Consider the following 21,554-nt stretch of genomic DNA (forward strand, 5'->3'; position numbering starts at 1 on the left):
AGGTGATAAGACTGACAAGGAACAATAAAAGCTATTGCTGGATATGTTTATGAGAATATAAACTTAGCTTCACATGCATGCCAAGAAGAAAAAGGACTTGAATGGGTCCCTACAAATAAATACCAAGTGCTGTAGGCTATATTTCCGAGGAACTGGTAAAAACCCCTCTGAGTATTCCTTGCCTAAGAAAACCTTATGAAATTCGTGAAGATGCCATTAGTTGAGAGGCAACTTGAAAGCACATTCCACACAAAGTTTATAGGGCATGCCTGTAATCCTATGCATTATTAGCTCCTGCAGGTAAGCTCCATTTAACTCAGTAATGCTTATTTCTGATTGTATACTTGTAAAAAGGAATGAACTTTAACAAAAGATCTTTCAGCAGGTGAACTGCAGTTTTTGGTAGAAATGCGAACAAATTGCAAAAAGGTATTAACATTTAAACTACTATTTTAAAGTAGGAATAACATAAAAGGATAGGGAACAATCCAGCCTCTGGTTTGTAGCCCTAGCCCCTTTCTACACTGCCATATGAAATCCAATTGATCTGCTTTGAACTGGATTACATGACAGTGTAGACTCATATAATCCAGTTCAAATCAGATAATGTGGATTATCTGATAATCTGAATTATATGGCAGTGTAAAAGGGACCTTAAGTGCGTTTCATGGCTGAGTGGGGATTCGATCCCTGGTCTCCTGAGTCATAGTCCAGTGCTCAGACCACTACATCACTCTGGCCAAGGTTCAGTGCTGTTAATGTGCCTAACATATTAGGTTCAAGACAAAACCAACTTCTAAATCGTCTCCTAACTTGTATGTTTTTCTGTGGACATGAGTATGACATTTTGATGTCACTTTTCCAAACATGTTTCAGTTTTCATTTAGGAAATGTTGAAGGGTATGCTTAATTTATGAAAAGTGGAGGAAACACACTACAGAGGTGGTGGTGTTGGGCAGTTTAATCCAGGGGAGCACATAAGCAGCCTAAAGGATATTGGCATTAGAAAGAATTGATTCAGGAGCCGTGGCCAATCCTGGAAACAAACAACACTGAGGGGTGTATGTACTGTCAATCCTAATACATTTTTTAAAAATGTCTGGCAAGTCTACTGGACCATGAATGACTGCACACAATAAGCAGAAATTCAGCCAGTACCAAACATTTCCCCATATACAAAGATGTTGTTCTGGATAGTATTCCAGGTGTGGTCTGACCAAGGAAGAATAGAAGGGTATCATGACTTCCCTGGATATAGTGTCTAGATGCAAGGAAGTCATGCTACCCCTCTATTTCGCCTTGGTCAGACCATACCTGGAATACTGTGTCCAATTCTGGGCATCACAATTGAAAGGAGATGTTGACAAGCTGGAATGAGTCTAGAGAAGGATGACTAAAATGATCAAGGGTTTAGAGAACGAGCCCTATGAGCAGCGGCTCAAAGAGCTGGGCATGTTTAGCGTGCAGAAGAGAAACTGAGAGGAAACATGATCGCCATGCATAAATATATGAGAGGAAGTCATAGGGAGGAAGAAACAAGCTTGTTTTTTTTCTGCTTTGGAGACTAGAATGCGGAACAAGGGCATCTTCAAAATTACAGGAAAGGAGATTCCACCTGAACATGAGAAAGAACTTCCTCACTGTGAGGGCTGTTCAGCAGTGGAACTCTCTGCCCCGGACTGTGGTGGAGGCTCCTTCTTTGGAGGCTTTTAAGCAGAGGCTGGATGGCCATTTGTTGGGGTGCTTTGAATGCGATTTTCCTGATTCTTGACAGGGGGTTGGATTGGATGGCCAGTGAGGTCTCTTCCAACTCTCTGATTCTATGATTCTATGAAAACCTCTCCTGTTGTTATTTGCCATACAGCTGTTAAAGGCACAAGTGCTTTGCTAGAGGTACAAAAGAGCACAGATTAGTAGCAAATTGCATTCTGCTGTCTTAGGGTGCATCTAAAAAGGTAAAGGTAAAGATTTTCCCCAATATTACGTCTAGTCATGTCTGACTCTGGAGATTGGTGCTCATCTCCATTTCCAAGCTGAAGAACCGGTGTTGTCCGTAGACACCTCCAATGTCATGTGCCGACATGACTGCATGGAGCACTGTTACCTTCCCTCCAGAGCAGTACCTATTGATCGACTCACATTTGCATGTTTTTGAACTGCTAGGTTGGCAGAAACTAGGGCTAACAGCGGGAGCTCACCCCGCTCCCCGGATTCGAACCGCCAACCTTTCGGTCAGCAAGTTCAGAACTCAGCGGTTTAATCTGCTGCGCCATCGGAGGCTCCTAGTGCGTCTACCACTTTAACTTCTATGGTTCAATGCCATAAGACTATGGCAATTATAGCTTTACAAGTTCTTTAGCTTTCTTTTCCAAATAGTGTTGGTGCCTCACCAAACTCAACCCCCCAAATTCCATAGCACTGAACCATGGCAATTAAAGTGATGACAAAATGCATGAATTCTGCAGTGTAGAGCCAGTTTTAGAAAAAGGTACCATTTTTAACTTGTGATAATCTTGAGTCCTTTTTTTCTGCATGCCTGCCCAGCTGAGGGTATGGATGTACCCAGAAGGCACAAGAAATCCAGAGGACACTTTGCTTCCCTTCAAGCGGGGAGCCTTTCACCTGGCTCTGAAGGCTCAGGTAAATTCTTGAATTATAATTATAATTTCAAAGCAGTTTTTGTCAAGGGAAAGGGATCGTGTCAACTGATTTAACATTTTGGAAGCAGCAGCAGCAGTCATTCTTGATTCCAGTAGCTAAAACTAAGAAGGAAATTGTCACTCAGATTTCTTGTCACTCAAGTTCTCAAAAAGTGTTCCACAATTTATTTTCTCTTTCTCAGATTTTAGCTCCATTAGTTTTATTTCACTTTTGCATGGCCTTATTTATTGTAACATTATAATTACAAGTATTTAAAATACTTTAAAGAAAATATGGCTGGATCTATACTGCAGCATAATCTAGATTATCAATCTACACTAATATAATCCAATTTAAATCAGGTAATCTGGATTTTATATGGCAGTGTAGATGGGGCCTGAGAGATCGCATCTTGCCCAAGGTCACTCGGGCCTTTTCTACACAGCCATATAAAATCCAGATTATCTGCGTTGAACTAGATTATATGGCAGTGTAGACTCAGATAATCCAGTTCAAAGCGGCTAATGTGGATTTTCCACTTTGATATTCTGGATTATATGGCAGTGTAGAAGGGCCCCTTGGTCTCAAGTCATAGTCCAGTGCTCAAACCACTGCACAATGGGCTGTCTCTTAATATCTACTAAGAGGTATGGAAATGGCTCACTATCTAAAATAGTATCATGATTTAAATAATTAAAAATAGCAAGAGATGTAATAGTTTGGAAAGGCTTGTTAACTTATTTATTATGATATATCTGGTTTTATGGGTAAGTCACCTACATCAAGTTTAGTGCCAGAACCTCTTTGGATAAATACAAGGTGCCGGGATAATGGTTGACGATACTTCTGAAATGTTCCATAATATAGCTGCTTCCCAGCAAATTAAAAACCCTGGTCTATTATTATAATTTTTGATGATGATGATGATATTTATTTATACCTCACTTTATCTCTCCCAAAGCAGACTCAAAGCACCTAGAATATTTAAGACATCTTTTGCAAAGACTACCGTTTAATAGAAATGGAATGTGAAAGGGAATAGTCGAAAGCCTTTTCTTCGTATCTCAAAGCCTCTAAAATTAATTGATTTTTTGTTGTTGTACAGGTCCCCATTGTCCCTATTGTGACCTCCTCTTTAAAATGCTGCTACAGCTATAAAGAAAAGAAGTTAAAACCAGGTGAGTCTGAAGATCAATTGAAACCATGAACTAGGTGACTAAACTACGATTGAGATTAAGCAAAATGGAAACACATAATTAGGGCTGCATTTTAAAATTTTGAATGCCAGGCGGATGTCTAATCTTGAGACAACTTGGAAGGTTAAGTTTCTTTCTCCATCAGTTTCAGTGCAACCCTAATCATGTTTACTCTGGTATAAATCTTATTGCTTTCACTTGTTGTTGTTGTTGTTGTTTGCCTTCAAGTCATTTCTGACTTATGACAACCCTAAGGCAATTCTATAATGGGGTTTTCTTGGCAAGATTTGTTTACTTTCAAGTAAAGGTGTAGAGGATTGCAAATTTATATCTTCTGCTCTCAAAGTTTAGGTACTCAGTTAATGAGTTAGGGTGAAGAGTAGCTGTACCCCCAAAATGATGTTTTTGGTTCACATAAATCTGCAAGTATTACATATGTTGTTGGAAATAGCAACCTTCTTGAAGCCTCCACTAGTTATTTGTTATGTATATAATTCAGTATGCAGTTTTCCTTGACTCTATGTTGTGGGAGAAGCTGCAGACTATGTTATCAGAGCTTGTTCTGGGCTTGTTCAGGACTCAGACTCCATTGAGTGTGCTTTCAGATTCCAGTAGAATCAGAAGACATTAGACTTTCAATCTAGAGACTTTAGTAGAAAAAGTACAGTTTAGAAGTTAGTTGAAACAGACTATAGAGACTCGACTTTCAAAACAGAGAGATTCTTTGGACTTCGGACTGTTGATTATGAGAAAGATGCCCTGTGTTACCTACACAGAGAAACTACTTTAAATCCTATTTGTAACTGGATTAATATGCAATGTACCTGTATGCTGAATACATGAAGTTTGTGAGTGAAGCAACTACATTACTTTTAAATAAGTCTACTTATTTTGTCTCTTGAGATCATGATTTTAAATCAAAACGTTTTAAGGGAGAGTAGATTTTTTTTGGGCAACTGAAAGAACACTTCTGAAACTCTGGTGTGTGTGTGTGTGTGTGTTTTGCACTGGCATATCTTTGTCCCTAACAGTTGAAAGAGATGTCTAGGTATATCAGTTTAACAGCCGAGAAACCTAATTGCCTTGCATGAATACTAATGGATATTTACCACTAGGGAGAAGGTTAACTAAGTTAGTTTTTAACGCTTCTCACGGAGATTTCCATTTCCCAGAAGGTTATAGTGAATGCCATTTTCCAAAAGGTTATGGCATCATTTTTCAAAATGTTAGCCCCCAATGGCGCATCAGGTTAAAGTGCTGAGCTGCTGAACTTGCTGAATGAAAGGTCAGCAGTTCGAATCCGGGAGTGGGGTGAGCTCCCACTGTTAGCCCCAGCTTCTGCCAACATAGCAGTTCGAAAACAGGCAAATGTGACTAGATCAATAGGTACCGCTCTGGCAGGAAGGTAACGGTGTTCCATGCAGTCGTGCTGGCCACATGACCTTAGAGGTGTCTACGGACAATGCCGGCTCTTCGGCTTAGAAATGGAGATGAGCACCAACCTCCAGAGTTGGACTTGACTGGACTGAATGTCAGGGGAAAACCTTTACCTTATGATTTCTAACAAGGTCGTGCCTTTCCAAAGATAATAATTTCTCTGAAATATGTATACACTGATGTCCACTGAGATTTGGTTCCAGGGCTCCTCTGGATACCAAACTCTTGCATGCTCAGGTTCCATTATATATAAAGACATAGTAAAATATTGTGCCTTATATAACATACTAGCTGTGCCCAGCCATGCGTTGCTGTGGCATTTTCTGGTGGTGTTGGTGAGAAATTGTTGAGGTAGTAGTGGTATTGAATGTCTGTTGTATGGTAGTCTTTATGTTTAGTATGCACACTGAAGTGGATTATATGGCAGTGTGGAGTAGAGGATAATCCAGTTCAAAACAGATAATATAAGATTCTAAATGGGTTATATAGCTGTGTGGAAGGGCCTTGAGTCTACACTGCCATATAATCCATTTAAAATCTGATAATCTGTGGAAGAGGCCTAAGTGAGGCCTAACTGTGCCTGTCCCCGGGGCTGAGTAGGTTGCTAGGAGACCAAGTGGGCGGAGCTTAGCCTTCTAACTGGCAGCAATTGGATAAAAACTATTATTCCTCTCCCTCTAATTAGGACTTTATTTTTCTTTTCTTTTTGTTGTATCAACCTAGAGCCGTGAATGATAGGTTGTGTTGTCAAATTTCGAGGTTGGGGGGGCTGTAGTTTTGTTGTTTTGTCCGCTGCCCTGATGCCATCACTCTTTTATATATATAGATAAGGTACACCATTTTACTATACATGAGTCTTTATATTGGGAGAAAAATATCTTCTGAATAACACTCTATATTGTTCTAAGATTTTCAGTTTATTATTCTAAAAATAGTAAATACCTTCCAAAGATTCTTAAAGATTTTATTTTCCCTAGCATGAATATAAGAAAGTCATTTCATCACAAGGCACATCTACACTGACTACTTATTCCAAATGGCATTTGAATCAGCTCTGTAGTGGCTAAACAACGCACAAAGTTGATTGGGATTAATGCGGACAACTATAAAATGGTCTTGAACTGTGTTAGCCAAAGTCTCAAGTTACTTTAAATTTCCTCTGAGAACCTGGAGCAAACTAATATAAACAGTTGGGTCAGTTCTGAGATGGAACTGATTGCAACTGCTTACACATGGAGATATAATAAATTTTTCCAACCTTCTTCAGAAAAAATGCAAAACACATTCCTGTGATTCCTTCTGCAGTGATGCATGTTTTAAAGTGTCCTTGAGGAAGCATTCAAGGAGCTAGCCTTGTTCATTTGTTTAGACATAAAAGAGGAAAGGGATGGGGGAGAAGGAGTCTAGCAGCATCTTTGAGACTGATTTATTTTAGCATGAGCTTTCCTGCATTTCAGTCCATTTATTCAGCTGCACTGACAGAGTACAATAATAAATCACCTGTGTTTAAGCAGTTACACAATTTTGAGGGTGGGATCTGAATATAATGGGATACAGAATGATGCAGATTGGACACTGGCCATTAACCTTCCGAGAGCTGAATGAGTTACAGTCCGTCAAGTCACAGGCCAGTTAGTTTTGAAGTATGAAGGCAATACATTCTGCGTGCCAGGAAGCCAGCTCTGTTGAACAGGAGGATTTTCCAAAGAGAGTCCTTTTGTTACAGGTGAATGGTGATGAAACCTATATATTAATAAATGTAGTTGCCAAGAAACCATCATCTCTGCTAAATTGCCCTCAAAGGTGTGCTTAGATGTCTCGTCTCACTTGTTGAACTAATAAAAATTATTTTTGTGCCTCATTCCTTCTTTTCTACCTCCCTAGAAATAAACAAAGCGCAGAAGGAAATATGATTGCTGCAATAAAAAATTAACATGATAGGAAAGAGGCAAGGCTACAGCCTTCCTACTGACATCAGTGTGTTAGTACAGTATTACATAGAGCCCATTGGACTGCATTTCATTTACCCATGTCTAAATATGTTTTTTCTAGGCATTTCCTAGGTCTTCCAGTGTGACCCAACTTCTGCTGGAAGTTGTTCATTCAATAGGATTTGCTATTGCCCATGGGTTTGTCTTGGAACATATCACTTGCAGATGCAGGGGTCATACTGTAAAAGGTAAAGGTAAATGTTTCCCTTTGACATTAAGTCTAGTTGTGTCCGACTCTGGGGGTTGGGGCTTGTCTCCATTTCTAAACCGAAAAGCCAGCATTGTCCGTAGATGCCTCCAAGGTCAGGTGCATGACTGCATGGAGCGCCATTACCTTCTTGCTGAAACGGGAACTATTGCTCTACTCACATTTGCATGTTTGCAAACTGCTAGGTTGGCAGAAGCTGGGGCTAACAACGGGAGCTCACCCTGATCCCCGAATTTGAACTGTCGACCTTTCGGTCAACAAGTTCAGCAGCTCAGCGGTTTAATCTGCCCCAGGGGTGCTTGGGGTCATACTGTATTTCAAGTAAAGACCAAACATATGAAAGAGAACTGAGACATGGGTTAATTATCTTAACAAAAACTAGGAAATATCTGGGAATAAGTTGACTTTTTTTAACTACAGAATCCTAGGATGTGCAGGTTGATGAGGCACCAACACTTTTTGTCAGAGAGAGTGAATGACCTTGTAAAACTATAACTCTCATTATTCCTTAGCATTATGCCATGGTAGTTAGTGGCATCAAAACTGCATTTGTTCTACAGTGTAAATGCATCCTTATTCATGTGTTTCTTTGCAAAACTAGTATACTGTCTACATTCATGAACAGCGTGATGCATACATTATGAAGGGAGCAAACTCCAAAATACATAATTATTGATTGGCATCTTGTTTACTCCTTAAAAAAATATATAATAACACTTTATTTATATTCTGCTCTATCTCCCCGAGTGGACTCAGAGCAGATGACAACATACACAGATAGGCAAACATTGAATGTGTTTAATACAGTGGAACAACAATGACATACAGATACACAGACCAAAGATAAAGGCTTCCCCTTTCATCTCTGGCTTTCTGGAGGCGGCGCTCAACTCTGGCCATGGGGAGGTGCTCTTGTTCCATTTCCAAGCTGAGGAGCCTGTTGTCCGTAGACACCTCCTGGTCGTGTTGCCAGCATGGCTGCATGGGTGCCTTTATTACCTTTCTGCCGAAGCAGTACCTATCCATTGACTCACATTTGCATGGTTTCGAACTGCTAGCTTGGCAGGAGCTAGGTCTAACAACAGGAGCTAACCCTGACCTGCGGCTTCGAACTGCCAATCTTTAGGTCCGCAGATTCAACAATTCATTGGTTTAACCCATTGCACCACCATGGTTGGAAAAACTTTCCAACCTTCAAATGAGGGCCATCCCTTATAACAGTTGACACCTGCCATTTTATGAGACAAGACTTCTAACTTTCTAATAAAGGGCATCTGACAATCCTAAGGGAGTGTAGTGTTTGTGTGTATATACGTGTGCACGTGGGGTGGGGAGTACAGCCCCTCTCCCCCAGTCTCCTAAGGGGCTTGTGCACCCCCAAACCTTTAGTAGTTGTCTACCTCTGATCTGGACATAAATATTCACCTGCTGAATTTCTTTTTAGCTTGTTAAAAACCTGGCAGCTCTGCTAGAAAACAAAAGACTGGCGATCTTACTCTTAAAGCCATCGGTTCAGTCGATGACATACAGGTTAAAAGGATCTCGGCATGCCGTAGAAGAAAATAATCACCTGATGTTATGTAAAATTTTGGAGAGTTCAGCTCAAGCACGTACATGTGCGTTCCAAATCATTAAGTGTTCAACATTCACGTTTGCAGCAATGATACATCTCTGTTCCAACAAGGAGGTGGGAATGGTGCATTGCAGCTATTAAACACATAGTGTAAGACAAATACCGGTATGTCAGCACTGCAAACCTATTCTCCACATATTCAGTATCTTTACTTTTAAACTAGACATGATGACGACTAACTGCTTTGTGAGCAGTGGGTTGTTTTCTTTAAAAGCAACCTTGGGAATTGGGGCAATAACTCATACTATTGCAACAGATTTAAGGGGGACAGATTTAAGTCTTCACCTCTGCTGTAGTTTTGCTGTTTTGATACATGATTTTCATCTTTTTTAGACTTAGGAGGATGTATATTTAATCCCATTCTGATATATAGAGCTCACACTTCCATTTTTATGTTTTGCTGTCTTTGTCCTTGCCCATGTTCCTGATGTTCCTGAGCCCACTTTGAGTAAGGCTGAAGCAAGCCAGTCAGAGGCAGAGCCATGCTTTCATTGATTAATCAAATTGTGTGATTGTTAGCTGCCTTGACTCCCCTTGGGGAGAAAGGTGGGGTATAAATATAGCAAAAATAAATAAATAAATAAATATACTTCAGTGCCTGAGACATTTCAGAATTGCTCCAGGCCCTTTCAGTGGTTCTCATCCTCATACAGAGAAATACTATGCATGATCAGTCCCATTCCCACTGTATTCAATGCAGCTCACTCCTAGGAATCTGTGCATGCAAATACAGCCTTAATCATGACTAATTGGGTCAGGGGACACTGAATATTTACTTTTCAGTTATATGTATATGCATGTGTGTGTATGCGTATGCACATAAGTTTATGTACACATGACACACCCACTAACAAATCAAGACTAATAATAATAATAATAATAATAATAATAATAATAATAATAATAATAATAATATTACAAATTACAGCACACCTATATGGCAAACATTCAGTGCTGTTATACAATTAACAAGGACAGGCAATACAAAAACAGAGGTAAAGGCTTTATCCATCTTTTTCATTTCTGGCATCTGGAGGCTGTGCTTGACTCCAGCCATGGGGGGAGGGTTCTGTCCCTCCATCTTCCATGCTGAGGAGCTTTGTCATCTAAGACATCCTCCCGATCAAATCGTCAGTATGTCCTTATAGGCGCTTTTATTACCTCCCCTCTTAAACTGGTACCTATTTACTCACATTTCTGTTTTCAATATGCTAGGTGGGCAGGGAGCTGGGTCTGATGGTGGGTGCTCACTCCGATCCGGGCTTGAACTCCCAACCTTTTGATTGGCAGGATTTTCTGTAGCTTAACAGTAACTAAGCCCGGCCCCAGTACACTGATGAAATAGCAGAATATTCTCAAGACAGCAAAATTATGAATGGGGAAGAACATATCGTTAGGAAAGGTTGCAGCAGTTTAACTTTTGCTTGAAAAGCAATATTTCACAATTCCTCCTCTAACCCCTACTATGGTAACTGTAAGGAAACTACTTTTGCACTTTGATTTGAGTTTGCAACAATTGAAATCAGCTGAGGCGAACAGGCCCAAAAGTATGAAGATTTTGGGATAAAATTCTAGCATGGATAAAACGAATAATGGGGGAAACAATACACTTCAGGGGAGCTTTAATACAGATCTTGGAATTCGAAAGTGAAAATAAGCATTAGGTAAATAAAAATCTGTATCACCCATGCTATGTGCTGCAAGACTCAAAATAGTCAGAATTTGGAAAAAATTAGAGATTTGGTCAATAAAGAATTAGTTAAATATGATATGGGCTATAGCGCTATCAGAAAAGTTAACCAATGCATCAAAATGTAGAGATGGGAATAGTTAATGTAACAATGAAAATGTATCTTGCTAAATGTTTTTTTATTATAAAATAAATAAATAAAATGAAGCAAGCTGAGGACAAAGAAGGAAGTGGGAAGAAACAAGAATAACAGGGACATTGTGGTGACAGAAGATTAATTAAGTCTGTTTCTGACAAATTGGAACAGTTGTAAGGTGTGACACACACAGAGACACAACTATGCAGACAATATTTTGTCCCATTAGTCTTGTAAGTTCCTGAATTCTAGTATTCTGGCCAGGGAGCACAATAGCACTGGAATAGGTAAGGAAGTTTCTGTGCATTTTAAAATGTATAATTGTTTTACAATTTTCATCTCTCCCCCCCCCCTTCTCTTTCACACACATGCATTTCTTCATTTATTTTCTGAGAAGTCCACAGCTAGAAGCACCTTTTTGTTTTGTTTGGGATCAACCAAAATGCCTAACACTGTGTGTTATGGGATTTTAATTGTTCCTGGTAAAGTTATTGCCAGCCTTATGTGTGGATTTTTACTTTGATTGCCTTTTCTGGTCTTTGTTTCTGTGAGTTTTCCAAGCTGTATAGCCATGTTCAAGAAGCATTCTCTCCTGACATTTCACCCATATCTATGGCAGGCATCCTCAGAGGTTGTGAGGATGCCTGCCATAGATGTGGGCAAAACTTCAGGAGAAAATGCTTCTGGAACATGGCCATAAAGCCCGGAAAACTCACAGCGACCCAGTGATTCCAGCCATGAAAGCCTCTCTTGGTTTCTTTGGTGCCTTCTGAAATACACTCACATTCCAAACATTCTAGAACTCACTCTTTAACTGATAACCCATCATTTACCAATTAGTTCCCATAAAGTGACATTCCCCTTAGCCACGGTGGATCGTTAATAGGTCTTCTTCACAGACTAATTAAGGTTGCCCTGTTAATCCCAGCAATGCAGTATGCAATTGGAGAGTATCATGTAGGACAAGCCTGGCCTTTACAAGCTGTGTATAAATTAACTATTCCTGGACTGGACTATGAAAAAAAAGATGGTTTGTCTTCAGAATTGGCATGACCAGAGAGAGAGAGATTGCACCTTTCCCCCCAATAATTAACATTTTAATGACCTACGTGAAAAGATTTCTCCCCTATGGTAGAGTGCTCAGATATATAGTTCTTCTAGTTAGTAGCCTGATATTCATTCCAGAAACAGTTTTGGCAGAGGATGAGCTGTTCATTCTATCATGCAAGTGACAATATTTTCATTCCCCCAGGGCTGTAAGGCATTATTCATATTAGTACCAATAAAACTCCTCTAGATACGATGTACTCAAATCAGGGCTCTCTGGTTTGATTCTAGTACCTCTGCAGTTGGTCCCTGGAAAGTTTCCAGGAAAGTAAAAGAAAAATATGCACAATAACAAGGTGCTGGGCTGGTATGGAATAGCTAATAGTGATTGCACAACTGGAATAGCATCTTGTGTGATAAAGTCCTTAGAAAGAATGAACAAAGCTATCATTTTTATAGAGCCACCTATATGCTTGTATCCAATCCGCCACAGCTTTTCCCTCTGCTAAATACTGCTATTTTCACATTGTTTCATTACATCTCTTAACCCCCAACAGGAAACTGTACCATCCGAATTTTACCCAAGATAGAAACGCAAGGCCTTGGACTAGAAGAAGTCACAGCACTGGCTGAGAGCACCCGTAAATTGATGCAGGAAACTTTCTATGAGATTTCTGAGGATCTGCATGGTGAGAAGGAAATGAAACAGTGAGTTCCCATGGAAGACATCAGAGGACGTTTCATCTCTCTTTCAAACCATCAGTTGATAATGACTGAACTGAATACAGGTTGAATATCTCTTATCCAAAATGGTTGGAACCAGAAAGTGTTTTGGATTTTGGATTGTTTTTATTTATTTATTTTGGAACAGCTGTGTTTGCATATATCTACACAATGAGATATCTTGGAGACAGGGCCTAAGTCAATCACAAAATTCATTTATGTTTCATAGACATTGACATCTTATATATATAGCCAGGAGGTAATTTTATACACACTATGTTTGATCATTTTATGCATGAAACAAAGTTTGTGTACATTGAACCATCACAAAGCAAATGTTCCACTATGTCAGCCATCCAGGTGGACAATTCTGGATTTTGGAATTCCAGAAATGTGATGCTCAACGTGTAATGATGGTAAACTCTCAGAACTCCATATAGATTAAGTACAGTGGCATCTTAACAATCCACACCCTTTTTCCTTTCCAAAGAAGGAGACTGCACATAACATTGAAAAAGACGCAACAGAGACAGCTCTTTGGATGTATCCAGATCACTTACTTGTCAGGCTGTTAGTAATATCATCTGCTGCACTGTATATATACGCAGCCCCAGTGTTCTGATACACGCTGGGACTGTAGATACACTCTATTCTACATACAACTCGGAGCCGATCAGAGAGAGAAATTATTTGGAAATCAGAATAAAGCAGTCTTCAAATCTGTTTTGCATACTTATCAATGGAATCTGACCATCAGGCAATACGGAAGACACATCTTTGTGAGACATCAACTGTGTAGACCTTTGAGGCCCACTACCGAATCAATTTTACCACATTAATAGACCAATCATGATGCTATCCTTTTTGATGTAACTCAAAAACTTCGAAGCTAGATACAGAAGAAGCAGGCTTGATAAATGTTTCGGCCATTGCTTCCTGAATATCACTTATGTGTTGTCTGAAAGCAATACAATAAGCATCTACATTGGCTTCACCTTCAAGAATGGATCAAGACAGATGCTGAGAAAAATATTGGCCAGCTCTTTCAAAGTGAGACAAGATGAAATCATTGTGAGTTAAACCATAGAAAAAAAAGTGGAATTGTAGGGTAGCAGCTGCACAAATTGAGTTGCTTCAGCTTTATGCTTTTTCCTCCACTTTGCAATTACATTATGGTGTTATTTATATGTGACATGATCGTCATTATCATCACCACCACCATCACCAATCTGTTTAAAGGATGTTTGACGCCAAATGGTAATGTGGAAGTCATTTAAAAATATGTGAAAGTGTAGGCTCCCTCTCTGCACATGTTGCTATGCATTTGGAATTGAAGAGTGTAGAAATAAGATGCTAGTTACAGAGTATGGGTTCTTGGTAGGGAACTTCTATAGCTTTTTTTCTAGAACGGGATGAGCAACTGTGCAGAGGACATTCTTCCTGTGTGCATGTGCCACTGGTGGGCTGCATCAAGTGTGCTTTGGTACCTCTCAAGTCATCTAGTACAGGCAGTCCCCGAGTTACGAACAATTCAATGTTAATTTTTATTTATCATGTCAGAATCGAGGGCACAGTTGTAATGTATTTGAAAATGCCAACACAGTTTAAAAACTTGGCATTATACTAAAAATCCTTTAACCAGTAGCTGGCCACTTGGACTGCCTCTGGTGTTGCTATTAGAAGGTCCTCCACTGTGCATGTGGCAGGACTCAGGCTGCATCGTAATAGGTGGTCTGTGGTTTGTTCTTCTCTACACTTGCATGTTGTGGACTCCACTTTGTGGCCCCATTTCTTAAGGTTGGCTCTGCATCTTGTGGTGCCAGAGCGCAATCTGTTCAGCGCCTTCCAAGTCGCCCAGTCTTCTGTGTTTCCAGGGGGATGTTTCTCATTCTGTATCAGCCATGAATTGAGGTTCTGGGTGAACTAGGGGGAGCACACTGCCCCATTATGAGGTGGTTTAGACAGTTTGGGGATAGTTTTTCAATAAAATAAATTCACCCACCCAAAAGCCCTGTGGGCTCTGATAGGCTTCTGGTGAACTTAGGGGCTGCACTTACAGGCCTATGGGATGCAGGTTGTCAAACGATTGCATTTTGCCCAACCTATTCCACAGAAACACAGAAACCCAAGAAAAACTCACAAGAGGAACTTTTAACTGCAAATGCAAGGCAAGAATGTGAATGTGAGTGCTCATATGGCAACACTGATGGACTCCCCTTAATCCAAACACAATACTGATCTACGCCTGTAACAATATATTCAGCAGGCCTGTGGTGGAGACCCTTTTTTCAATAGTGTAACAATTTTTAATATATTTTCGTGGGCTGAATATAGAAAACACACAGTTATTTTACAAATTTAATATTGTAAATTAATTCAGTTTTGATTAAGTGCAGATGCTGATGTTCCAGCATGACTTCTATTAGTGGTTTTGAATGGATTTTTGTCTATCAGCAAATTAAAAAGTGTTTGGGAAATCTAATTGAATACTTTAACTTCTTTTGTACTGTTCCTTCCGCAAAAAAATCTGAGCCATATATTATGAGAGAAAAACACCAAAGCAGGTCACGGGGGAAATGTACATGATAGAGCAAATCTAGGGTCATCTTTGGATTTAGAAGGCCCAATTCTCATAAAAGCAGAAACATTTAAATAAAAAATGTGTGACCCTCAATTTTGCAAGCTTGTGTGATCAAAAAGAAATGAATGGCATCTGCAATTTGTTTTGTCCTTTAGCCGTATCTACAAGTAGTCTCCACCTACATGTTTTGAGCACCAGGATAGTTGTTTCTTGAAACTGAGCCATGATGTAAAGCTTTAAAAAACTCCAATTGCAGCTAACTGGAACACTGAGTACAAAACATACAGAAACTTCCTGAAAGACCAACCTAGCAATTATGCCTAATTCATTCTTGCCACAAAATCTCTTATCTGTCATCTCAAGGAACTACTTGGATATAATAATGAAGCAGGCAGGTTTTTATCCTATAGATGGGTGATGGTGCTCAGTACGGTCATTTGACTCAAGCTTAATAATCTGTCAGCTGAAAGGGAAGATAAAGTTGGCTGCTATATTCCGGTAGTTCTTTTTAAAAATTAGTCTAGTTATCATTAGAAGGGAATTGCTCATAATGAGGAGTGTCCAATTTTCTCCAAAACGCTACCGCTAAATTAGATAGCATTTTGATTAGACAGGTGGAACTGAGAATATCTTTTACAGACACCAAGGAGTTGTCAGAGATAGAAGGAAATGCAAACTAAAGTTTTTATATAAGAGATTTCTTCTACACTTGCCATTTATGTACTGATGGAAGTGAATATTTCAATGCTTCTTGACCCAAATACACATTGATGTCAAACTGTTATAATTCTACAGCATAGATCCATCCTTATCCTTCAAATAGAGGATGCTATTTGTTAGCAGACCTAATAACATTTTTTCAACCCTTAAAACCATTGATGTGTTAGACTGTTAATTTTGTTGAACTACTGATATCATGTTGCACTTATAATTATGATTACTTATTTATTTCAACTCTTGCGTTGTCTATACTGTGTGATCCATTTTGAGTGTGATGTGTTTACCTGTGGAATGTGAATAAATTGCTATGGCTATTATTTGGACCAATTTTGATCTGACATCAGTTTTGAAGGGCAAATAGTCCTGGTCAGTCTTTATACGTAAATGATTATTGTTGACATGGGAATGTCTAGAAGTAAGGCAAAGAATACACCTGGTCACCTTTAAAATGGTTAACACTGGTTTTTGAAGTATATATTTACAGGGATTAAGGTGTCATGACCCCCATGAAAGTGCTAGTCCTGAGGGTTAGGCAGCAAATTCAAGCTCTTCAGGAACTGATTCCCCTCTTTTGCCAAGCTGGATGAACCATTCCAGGATAGGGGAATGGTAGTGATGAAGACAGAGAGGAGATTAAGAAGGATGCCCACACAGGAGAGAGGATTGAAGATTCCTGTCTCTGGCTTCTTTGGTGGAGAAAACCAGAAACAATATGAGATGAAAGCCAGAGCTGCTGTCTGTAAGACAACTGAGAGGGTCATCAAAAACTGAGCCACCACCATTCCAGTTGGGATGGAATTCTCTAGTTTGCTGAATTCTACGCAATGTGTGTTGACATATTGGTCATCAAGAGCATGGTGCTGAAAACGGACTTTCCATAATCCAATCTTAACCACTTGGATACCTAGGAAGTTTTCCACCTGCCAGATTTGCCATTGTTGGCTTTTTCAGCCCAAAATGCAAAAGACCCAGCCGACAACGGCAAGGAGGAACCCCAGTGACTGATAATAGGGGACTCGAAACCACTTGGCGATGAGGTCCTTCTTCTCTCTCCACCCAGATCTCTCCATGGACTGCTTGTCCATGATGCAGGTTGGCTGAAAGACAAGAAAATAAGGAGTTATGTACACATGAGTCCTGTCCTGTGGCAACATCTGCTAAAGTAAACCTCGCAAGGAGTTAGATCCTGAGCTTGTATGGAAAGAGGAGACTTCTTTTAGGGACAGACCCTCAAAGATGGAATCAGGAGAGGAAACGGAGGGTGTCTGTGTTTTCAGTGTTTCATCGGTAGAAAGTCAAAAAAGAGATGACTTTTCGATAAAAGCAGGTTGGAAGGTCACATCTTACCCCTTTCAAGCAATTGATGGAACTACTAAATACCTATTTGTTGCCTCTGTTGACTTAGCAGCAGCTTTTGACTCAATAAAAACCAGTTGTGGCTTAAACTGGTTAACATCAATATGGTTAAGTGCCTACTAAAGTGGAAGTGGTTGTGTTCAACTCTATAGCTCTCCGAATGCTGAATGTGAATCCTCAATGTTTAGATGGGCAAATCAAAGGAAAGTGACAAAAATGGATCAGAGGTATCTCACTGATGTGAGGAAGAAGAGGAAAATGGCAGTCCAAAGATCCTGCAGCGCCCTAATTCAGAAAGTAAAGACAAACTGTTCAAGAAAATAAAGCTACCATCAATAATCCCTTCAGGAAGAAGGAAAGGCTTTTCCAGCAGAGTGATCTCAGACCAGAGAAGACAGGAAGATCTTCAGAGATCCTTCTGCTTTAGTCCTGATCTGAGAAATGAAGAAGCTGGTGATGTTTCGAATGGGTTGCTCTGGCGACGGCACTGGAGGGTTCCAGAGTAGTTTAGAACCTAACCAGCAACCAGCTCAAAGGCCAATTCTAGAACTCTCAAAGATGTGAAACTGGATGTTGGCAGATCCCCTTCCCTGGTTTCTACCTTCCTGACAAGAAAGACCTTGGATAGTGAGTCGCTCTCATTTTGTTTCTTGGTGTCCTGGTGTTTAGGCCTGTTCCTGTGGTTAATTGGGGCACCAATCCAGAAAACGACATTGGATAGACCGCATCTGCTCTAGTTTCTTAGATATGGTTATCATGATTTTCTATAGTAAATGGCATATGTTCTGTATCTCAAATACTAGAGCTGATAGGGAAAACTGGTGTCATTTTTGGAATCAGCTGGTCAAATATACAGTACTCCGAAACAAGGCTTACATTTGAAGCATCAAAATGTGCATTGGCCAGTATAATCTAAAGCTCATCCTGTCCATTATCAGGTGTCTCGTCAATGGGCGATACTGTCCCAGCTTCTCCTGGCCACGTGTTTCAGCAAGAAGCTTCTAGATCAGGCATGGGCAAACTTCAGCACCCTAGGTGTTTTGGACTTCAACTCCCACAATTCCTAACAGCCTCAGGCCCCATCTTTTCTCCCCCTCAGCCACTTAAGCTTTGGAGCAGAGTTCTTCTGATGCTCAATGTGTTGTCGAAGGCTTTCATGGCCGGCTGTTAGGAATTGTGGGAGTTGAAGTCCAAAACACCTGGAGGGCCGAAGTTTGCCCATGCCTGCTTTAAAGCAAAAGCCGAATGGCCACCTGTTGACTGTGTGAATCCTAGAGTGGGGCTTTCTCCCATACTAGGATCCTATGACTCCTTAGGAAACCTTTCGGGTTTCCTAGCAGTTCAAATACATGCAAATGTGAGTAGATCAATAGGTACTGCTCCAGCAGGAAGGTAATGGTGATCCATGGAGTCATGCCAGCCACATGACCTTGGAGGTGTCTATGGACAATGCTGGCTCTTCAGCTTAGAAATGAAGATGAGCGCCAACCCACAGAGTCGGACACGACTAGACTTAATACCAGGGGGAAACCTTTACCTTTTACTTATATTTATTTATTCTGTATGACACCTTTTCCCTTCTAAAAATGCTCCAAAGTAGACCATAAGCATTAAAATAGCAACAATTTAGAAAATGCTGTTAAAAACTAGAAGTTGTGCTATATTGATTTTAGTATTAGCATTATTGTTAGGATACTATCTTTTATTTTTGATATTACTATTAATTTATACTGTATACCACTTTTTCCCTCTTAAAATATTCCAAAGTAGACTATAAGCATTAAAATAGAATTAAACCTACAAAGGAATCATTAAAACAAATTTAAAAGACATGAAACATTACACGACACAGATTAATGGTACAAGATACACAAGTGCAAACAAGAGATTTTTATTTCATTAATACTCATATCTATATCTTCCAACTCTATTATCCTGTTCTGGATACAACAAATTGAATGATTCTTCTTCAACAAGAAGTCCATTATCTTTGCTATTTAATATCTCCATGGCTCTCTTCTTCCACTCCCAAGGCATTTTTTTTGGGGGGGGGGGGGATACTGTTTGTGCTTACACTTGAAAATTACCTAGGGCCGGCGCTGAATACAGGCAGTCCCCAAGTTAAAAACATCTGATTTATAAATGACTCATAGCCAATAATGGGGATGAGACAACAAGAAGTGAGAGAAATCTACCTCTTGGAGGGGAAATTCACTCCTGAAAGATTTATTATCATGGGGGAAAGGTGTCTCCACTGAAACTTTGTCACCAGTTCTTGTTTCCACAACAAGCTACATTTTTCAAAATCCAATTCTCACAGGGACAGAAAGTGAGGTGAAATCATCTGAACAGAGAGGCACAGACAGCAAAGCAAACATCACAGGGGTTTTGACTCTTCCCTATGCTATCCAAAGCTAAAATATCTATATTTTTGGTAGGAGTGACACTAATAAAATGTCCCTGTTCCAATTGCATACAAACGTGGAAGGCTGATTTACCATTTTTTTCACTTGCAAACCAGAGGTAGAGAAACTGAGACCTGTGGGTCACATTCAACAGCCAGGACCACTTTTGGTGCACTACTCACCTGCTCAACCTTTAAAAAAACACTTTCTCTTTGTGCTAATGCCTTGTTTCTTTTTAAAGGTGATTTCTGGTTAGAAAAACACTTTCTCCTTTGCCTAAAGTGGCTCACAATGTCACAAATGTGTCAGAATCCCCCCATGCCTCTTATTTGCAAAAAAGCGCAGGGCTTGTAAACAGCAAAAGATTGATCACTTAAGGTATTAATAGTAACTTTTTAAACTTGTATACACTTGTGTTTTTATCTCAACCCATTTTCATTTTTGTAAGATACCTTTTGGGAAAAGTGTTGTAAGTGAATACATAATCACCACCACCATCAGAATTAAGATGGGCGACACTAACTACTTCATTACACTAGAGCTTGGTTCCAACTTTAAATTCACTTTGAGAAGGGGCCTTTAAGCGACTCAGCCAGACAGGTCCTGGGCCTCACCAAACTACAAACCCCAGAATTCTGCAGGAGGCAGAAACTGGATTTAAAGTGGATTCATGCTCTAGCGCAGGGGTCCTCAAACTTTTTAAACTGAGGGCCGGTCCACAATCCTTCAGACTGTTGAGGGGCCGGATTATCATTTGAAAAAAAAATACAAACAAATTCCGATGCACACTGCACATGTCTTATTTGTAGTGCAAAAACAACAACAACAAGAAGAACAATGAAAGAACAATACAATATTTAAAAATAAAAACAATTTTAACCAACATACATTTATCAGGATTTCAATGGGAAGTGTGCTCCTGCTTCTGGCTAATGAGATAGTCAAGTTAATTAGGATTGTTGTTGTTGTTGTGTGCCTCCAAGTCATTTCAGAATTTGGGTGAGTCTAAAATGTATTTATTTATTATTTATTTATTTACTGCATTTATTTACTACATTTGTATCACACCCTTCTCACCCCAAAGGGGACTCAGAGTGGCTTACAAATTATATGTACATACAATATATTATATTATTAGCATAGCACAATATTAGCATTATATATTACTATATTGAACTATACTGTAATATTAGTAATATTATATGCAATATAGAATATATAATTAATATTATTATATGGTATTATTATTAGTGCTATATTGTATTGCATTATAATATTATCATTATTATATGTATATACAATATATTATATTATAAAACTGAGGGCGGGGGCCAGGTAAATGACCTCAGAGGGCCGCATCTGGCCCCCGGGCCTTAGTTTGGGGACCCCTGCTCTAGCGTGATGAGGCAGTTAGTCTTCTTGCCTAGTTTTGGAATGACTTCTTTAAGAAGTAACCAAATGTCTCCTGCCATTTGTTAAAATCTTTCAGATTCTAATTTTTTTATCTTGCTGTTCTGTATCCATTTTATACCTACTAGTTATGCAATTTAATATTCTTATTGTTCTTTAGCTCTACATACCCACATTGGAAGGAGAGACTATGTAATTTAACTTTACTTAAATAATTTTCTCATTAGGCATCTCCTTATGAAAAATTATCCAGATCTAGCTAGCTATAATGTAGAGAGACAGCATGTGAAACCTTCAATGTTATTATTTCCAAGTGTATAAGGATCTTGAAAGCTATAACCCAAAACTGTAGCTGCTATAAACTCTGCAATACCTATGTTG

The 21,554-nt window shown here is 39.5% G+C and overlaps 1 protein-coding gene and 1 long non-coding RNA gene across 2 annotated transcripts in view; one reads left to right on the forward strand and one right to left on the reverse strand.

Annotated features, from left to right (window-relative positions):
* LOC100555417 (1-acyl-sn-glycerol-3-phosphate acyltransferase alpha) overlaps positions 1–15,183 on the forward strand; it is a 33,558-nt gene extending 18,375 nt beyond the window's left edge. Inside the window, exons 4-6 of the mRNA XM_016994591.2 lie at positions 2,545–2,640; positions 3,746–3,818; positions 12,536–15,183. Coding sequence (XP_016850080.2) covers positions 2,545–2,640; positions 3,746–3,818; positions 12,536–12,690 — 324 coding nt within the window. The 3' untranslated portion in view covers positions 12,691–15,183. The remainder of the gene's footprint in view (positions 1–2,544; positions 2,641–3,745; positions 3,819–12,535) is intronic.
* A 1,261-nt stretch (positions 15,184–16,444) lies between these two features.
* LOC134299934 (uncharacterized) lies at positions 16,445–17,985 on the reverse strand. The gene is made up of 2 exons (XR_010007177.1): positions 17,689–17,985; positions 16,445–17,099 (listed from the first exon to the last, which is right to left on the reverse strand). It is a non-coding gene; the product is annotated as an uncharacterized LOC134299934 (long non-coding RNA).
* Positions 17,986–21,554: the final 3,569 nt, after the last annotated feature.

Source organism: Anolis carolinensis, chromosome 6, assembly GCF_035594765.1.
Source record: "Anolis carolinensis isolate JA03-04 chromosome 6, rAnoCar3.1.pri, whole genome shotgun sequence".
Lineage (NCBI taxonomy): Eukaryota > Metazoa > Chordata > Lepidosauria > Squamata > Dactyloidae > Anolis > Anolis carolinensis.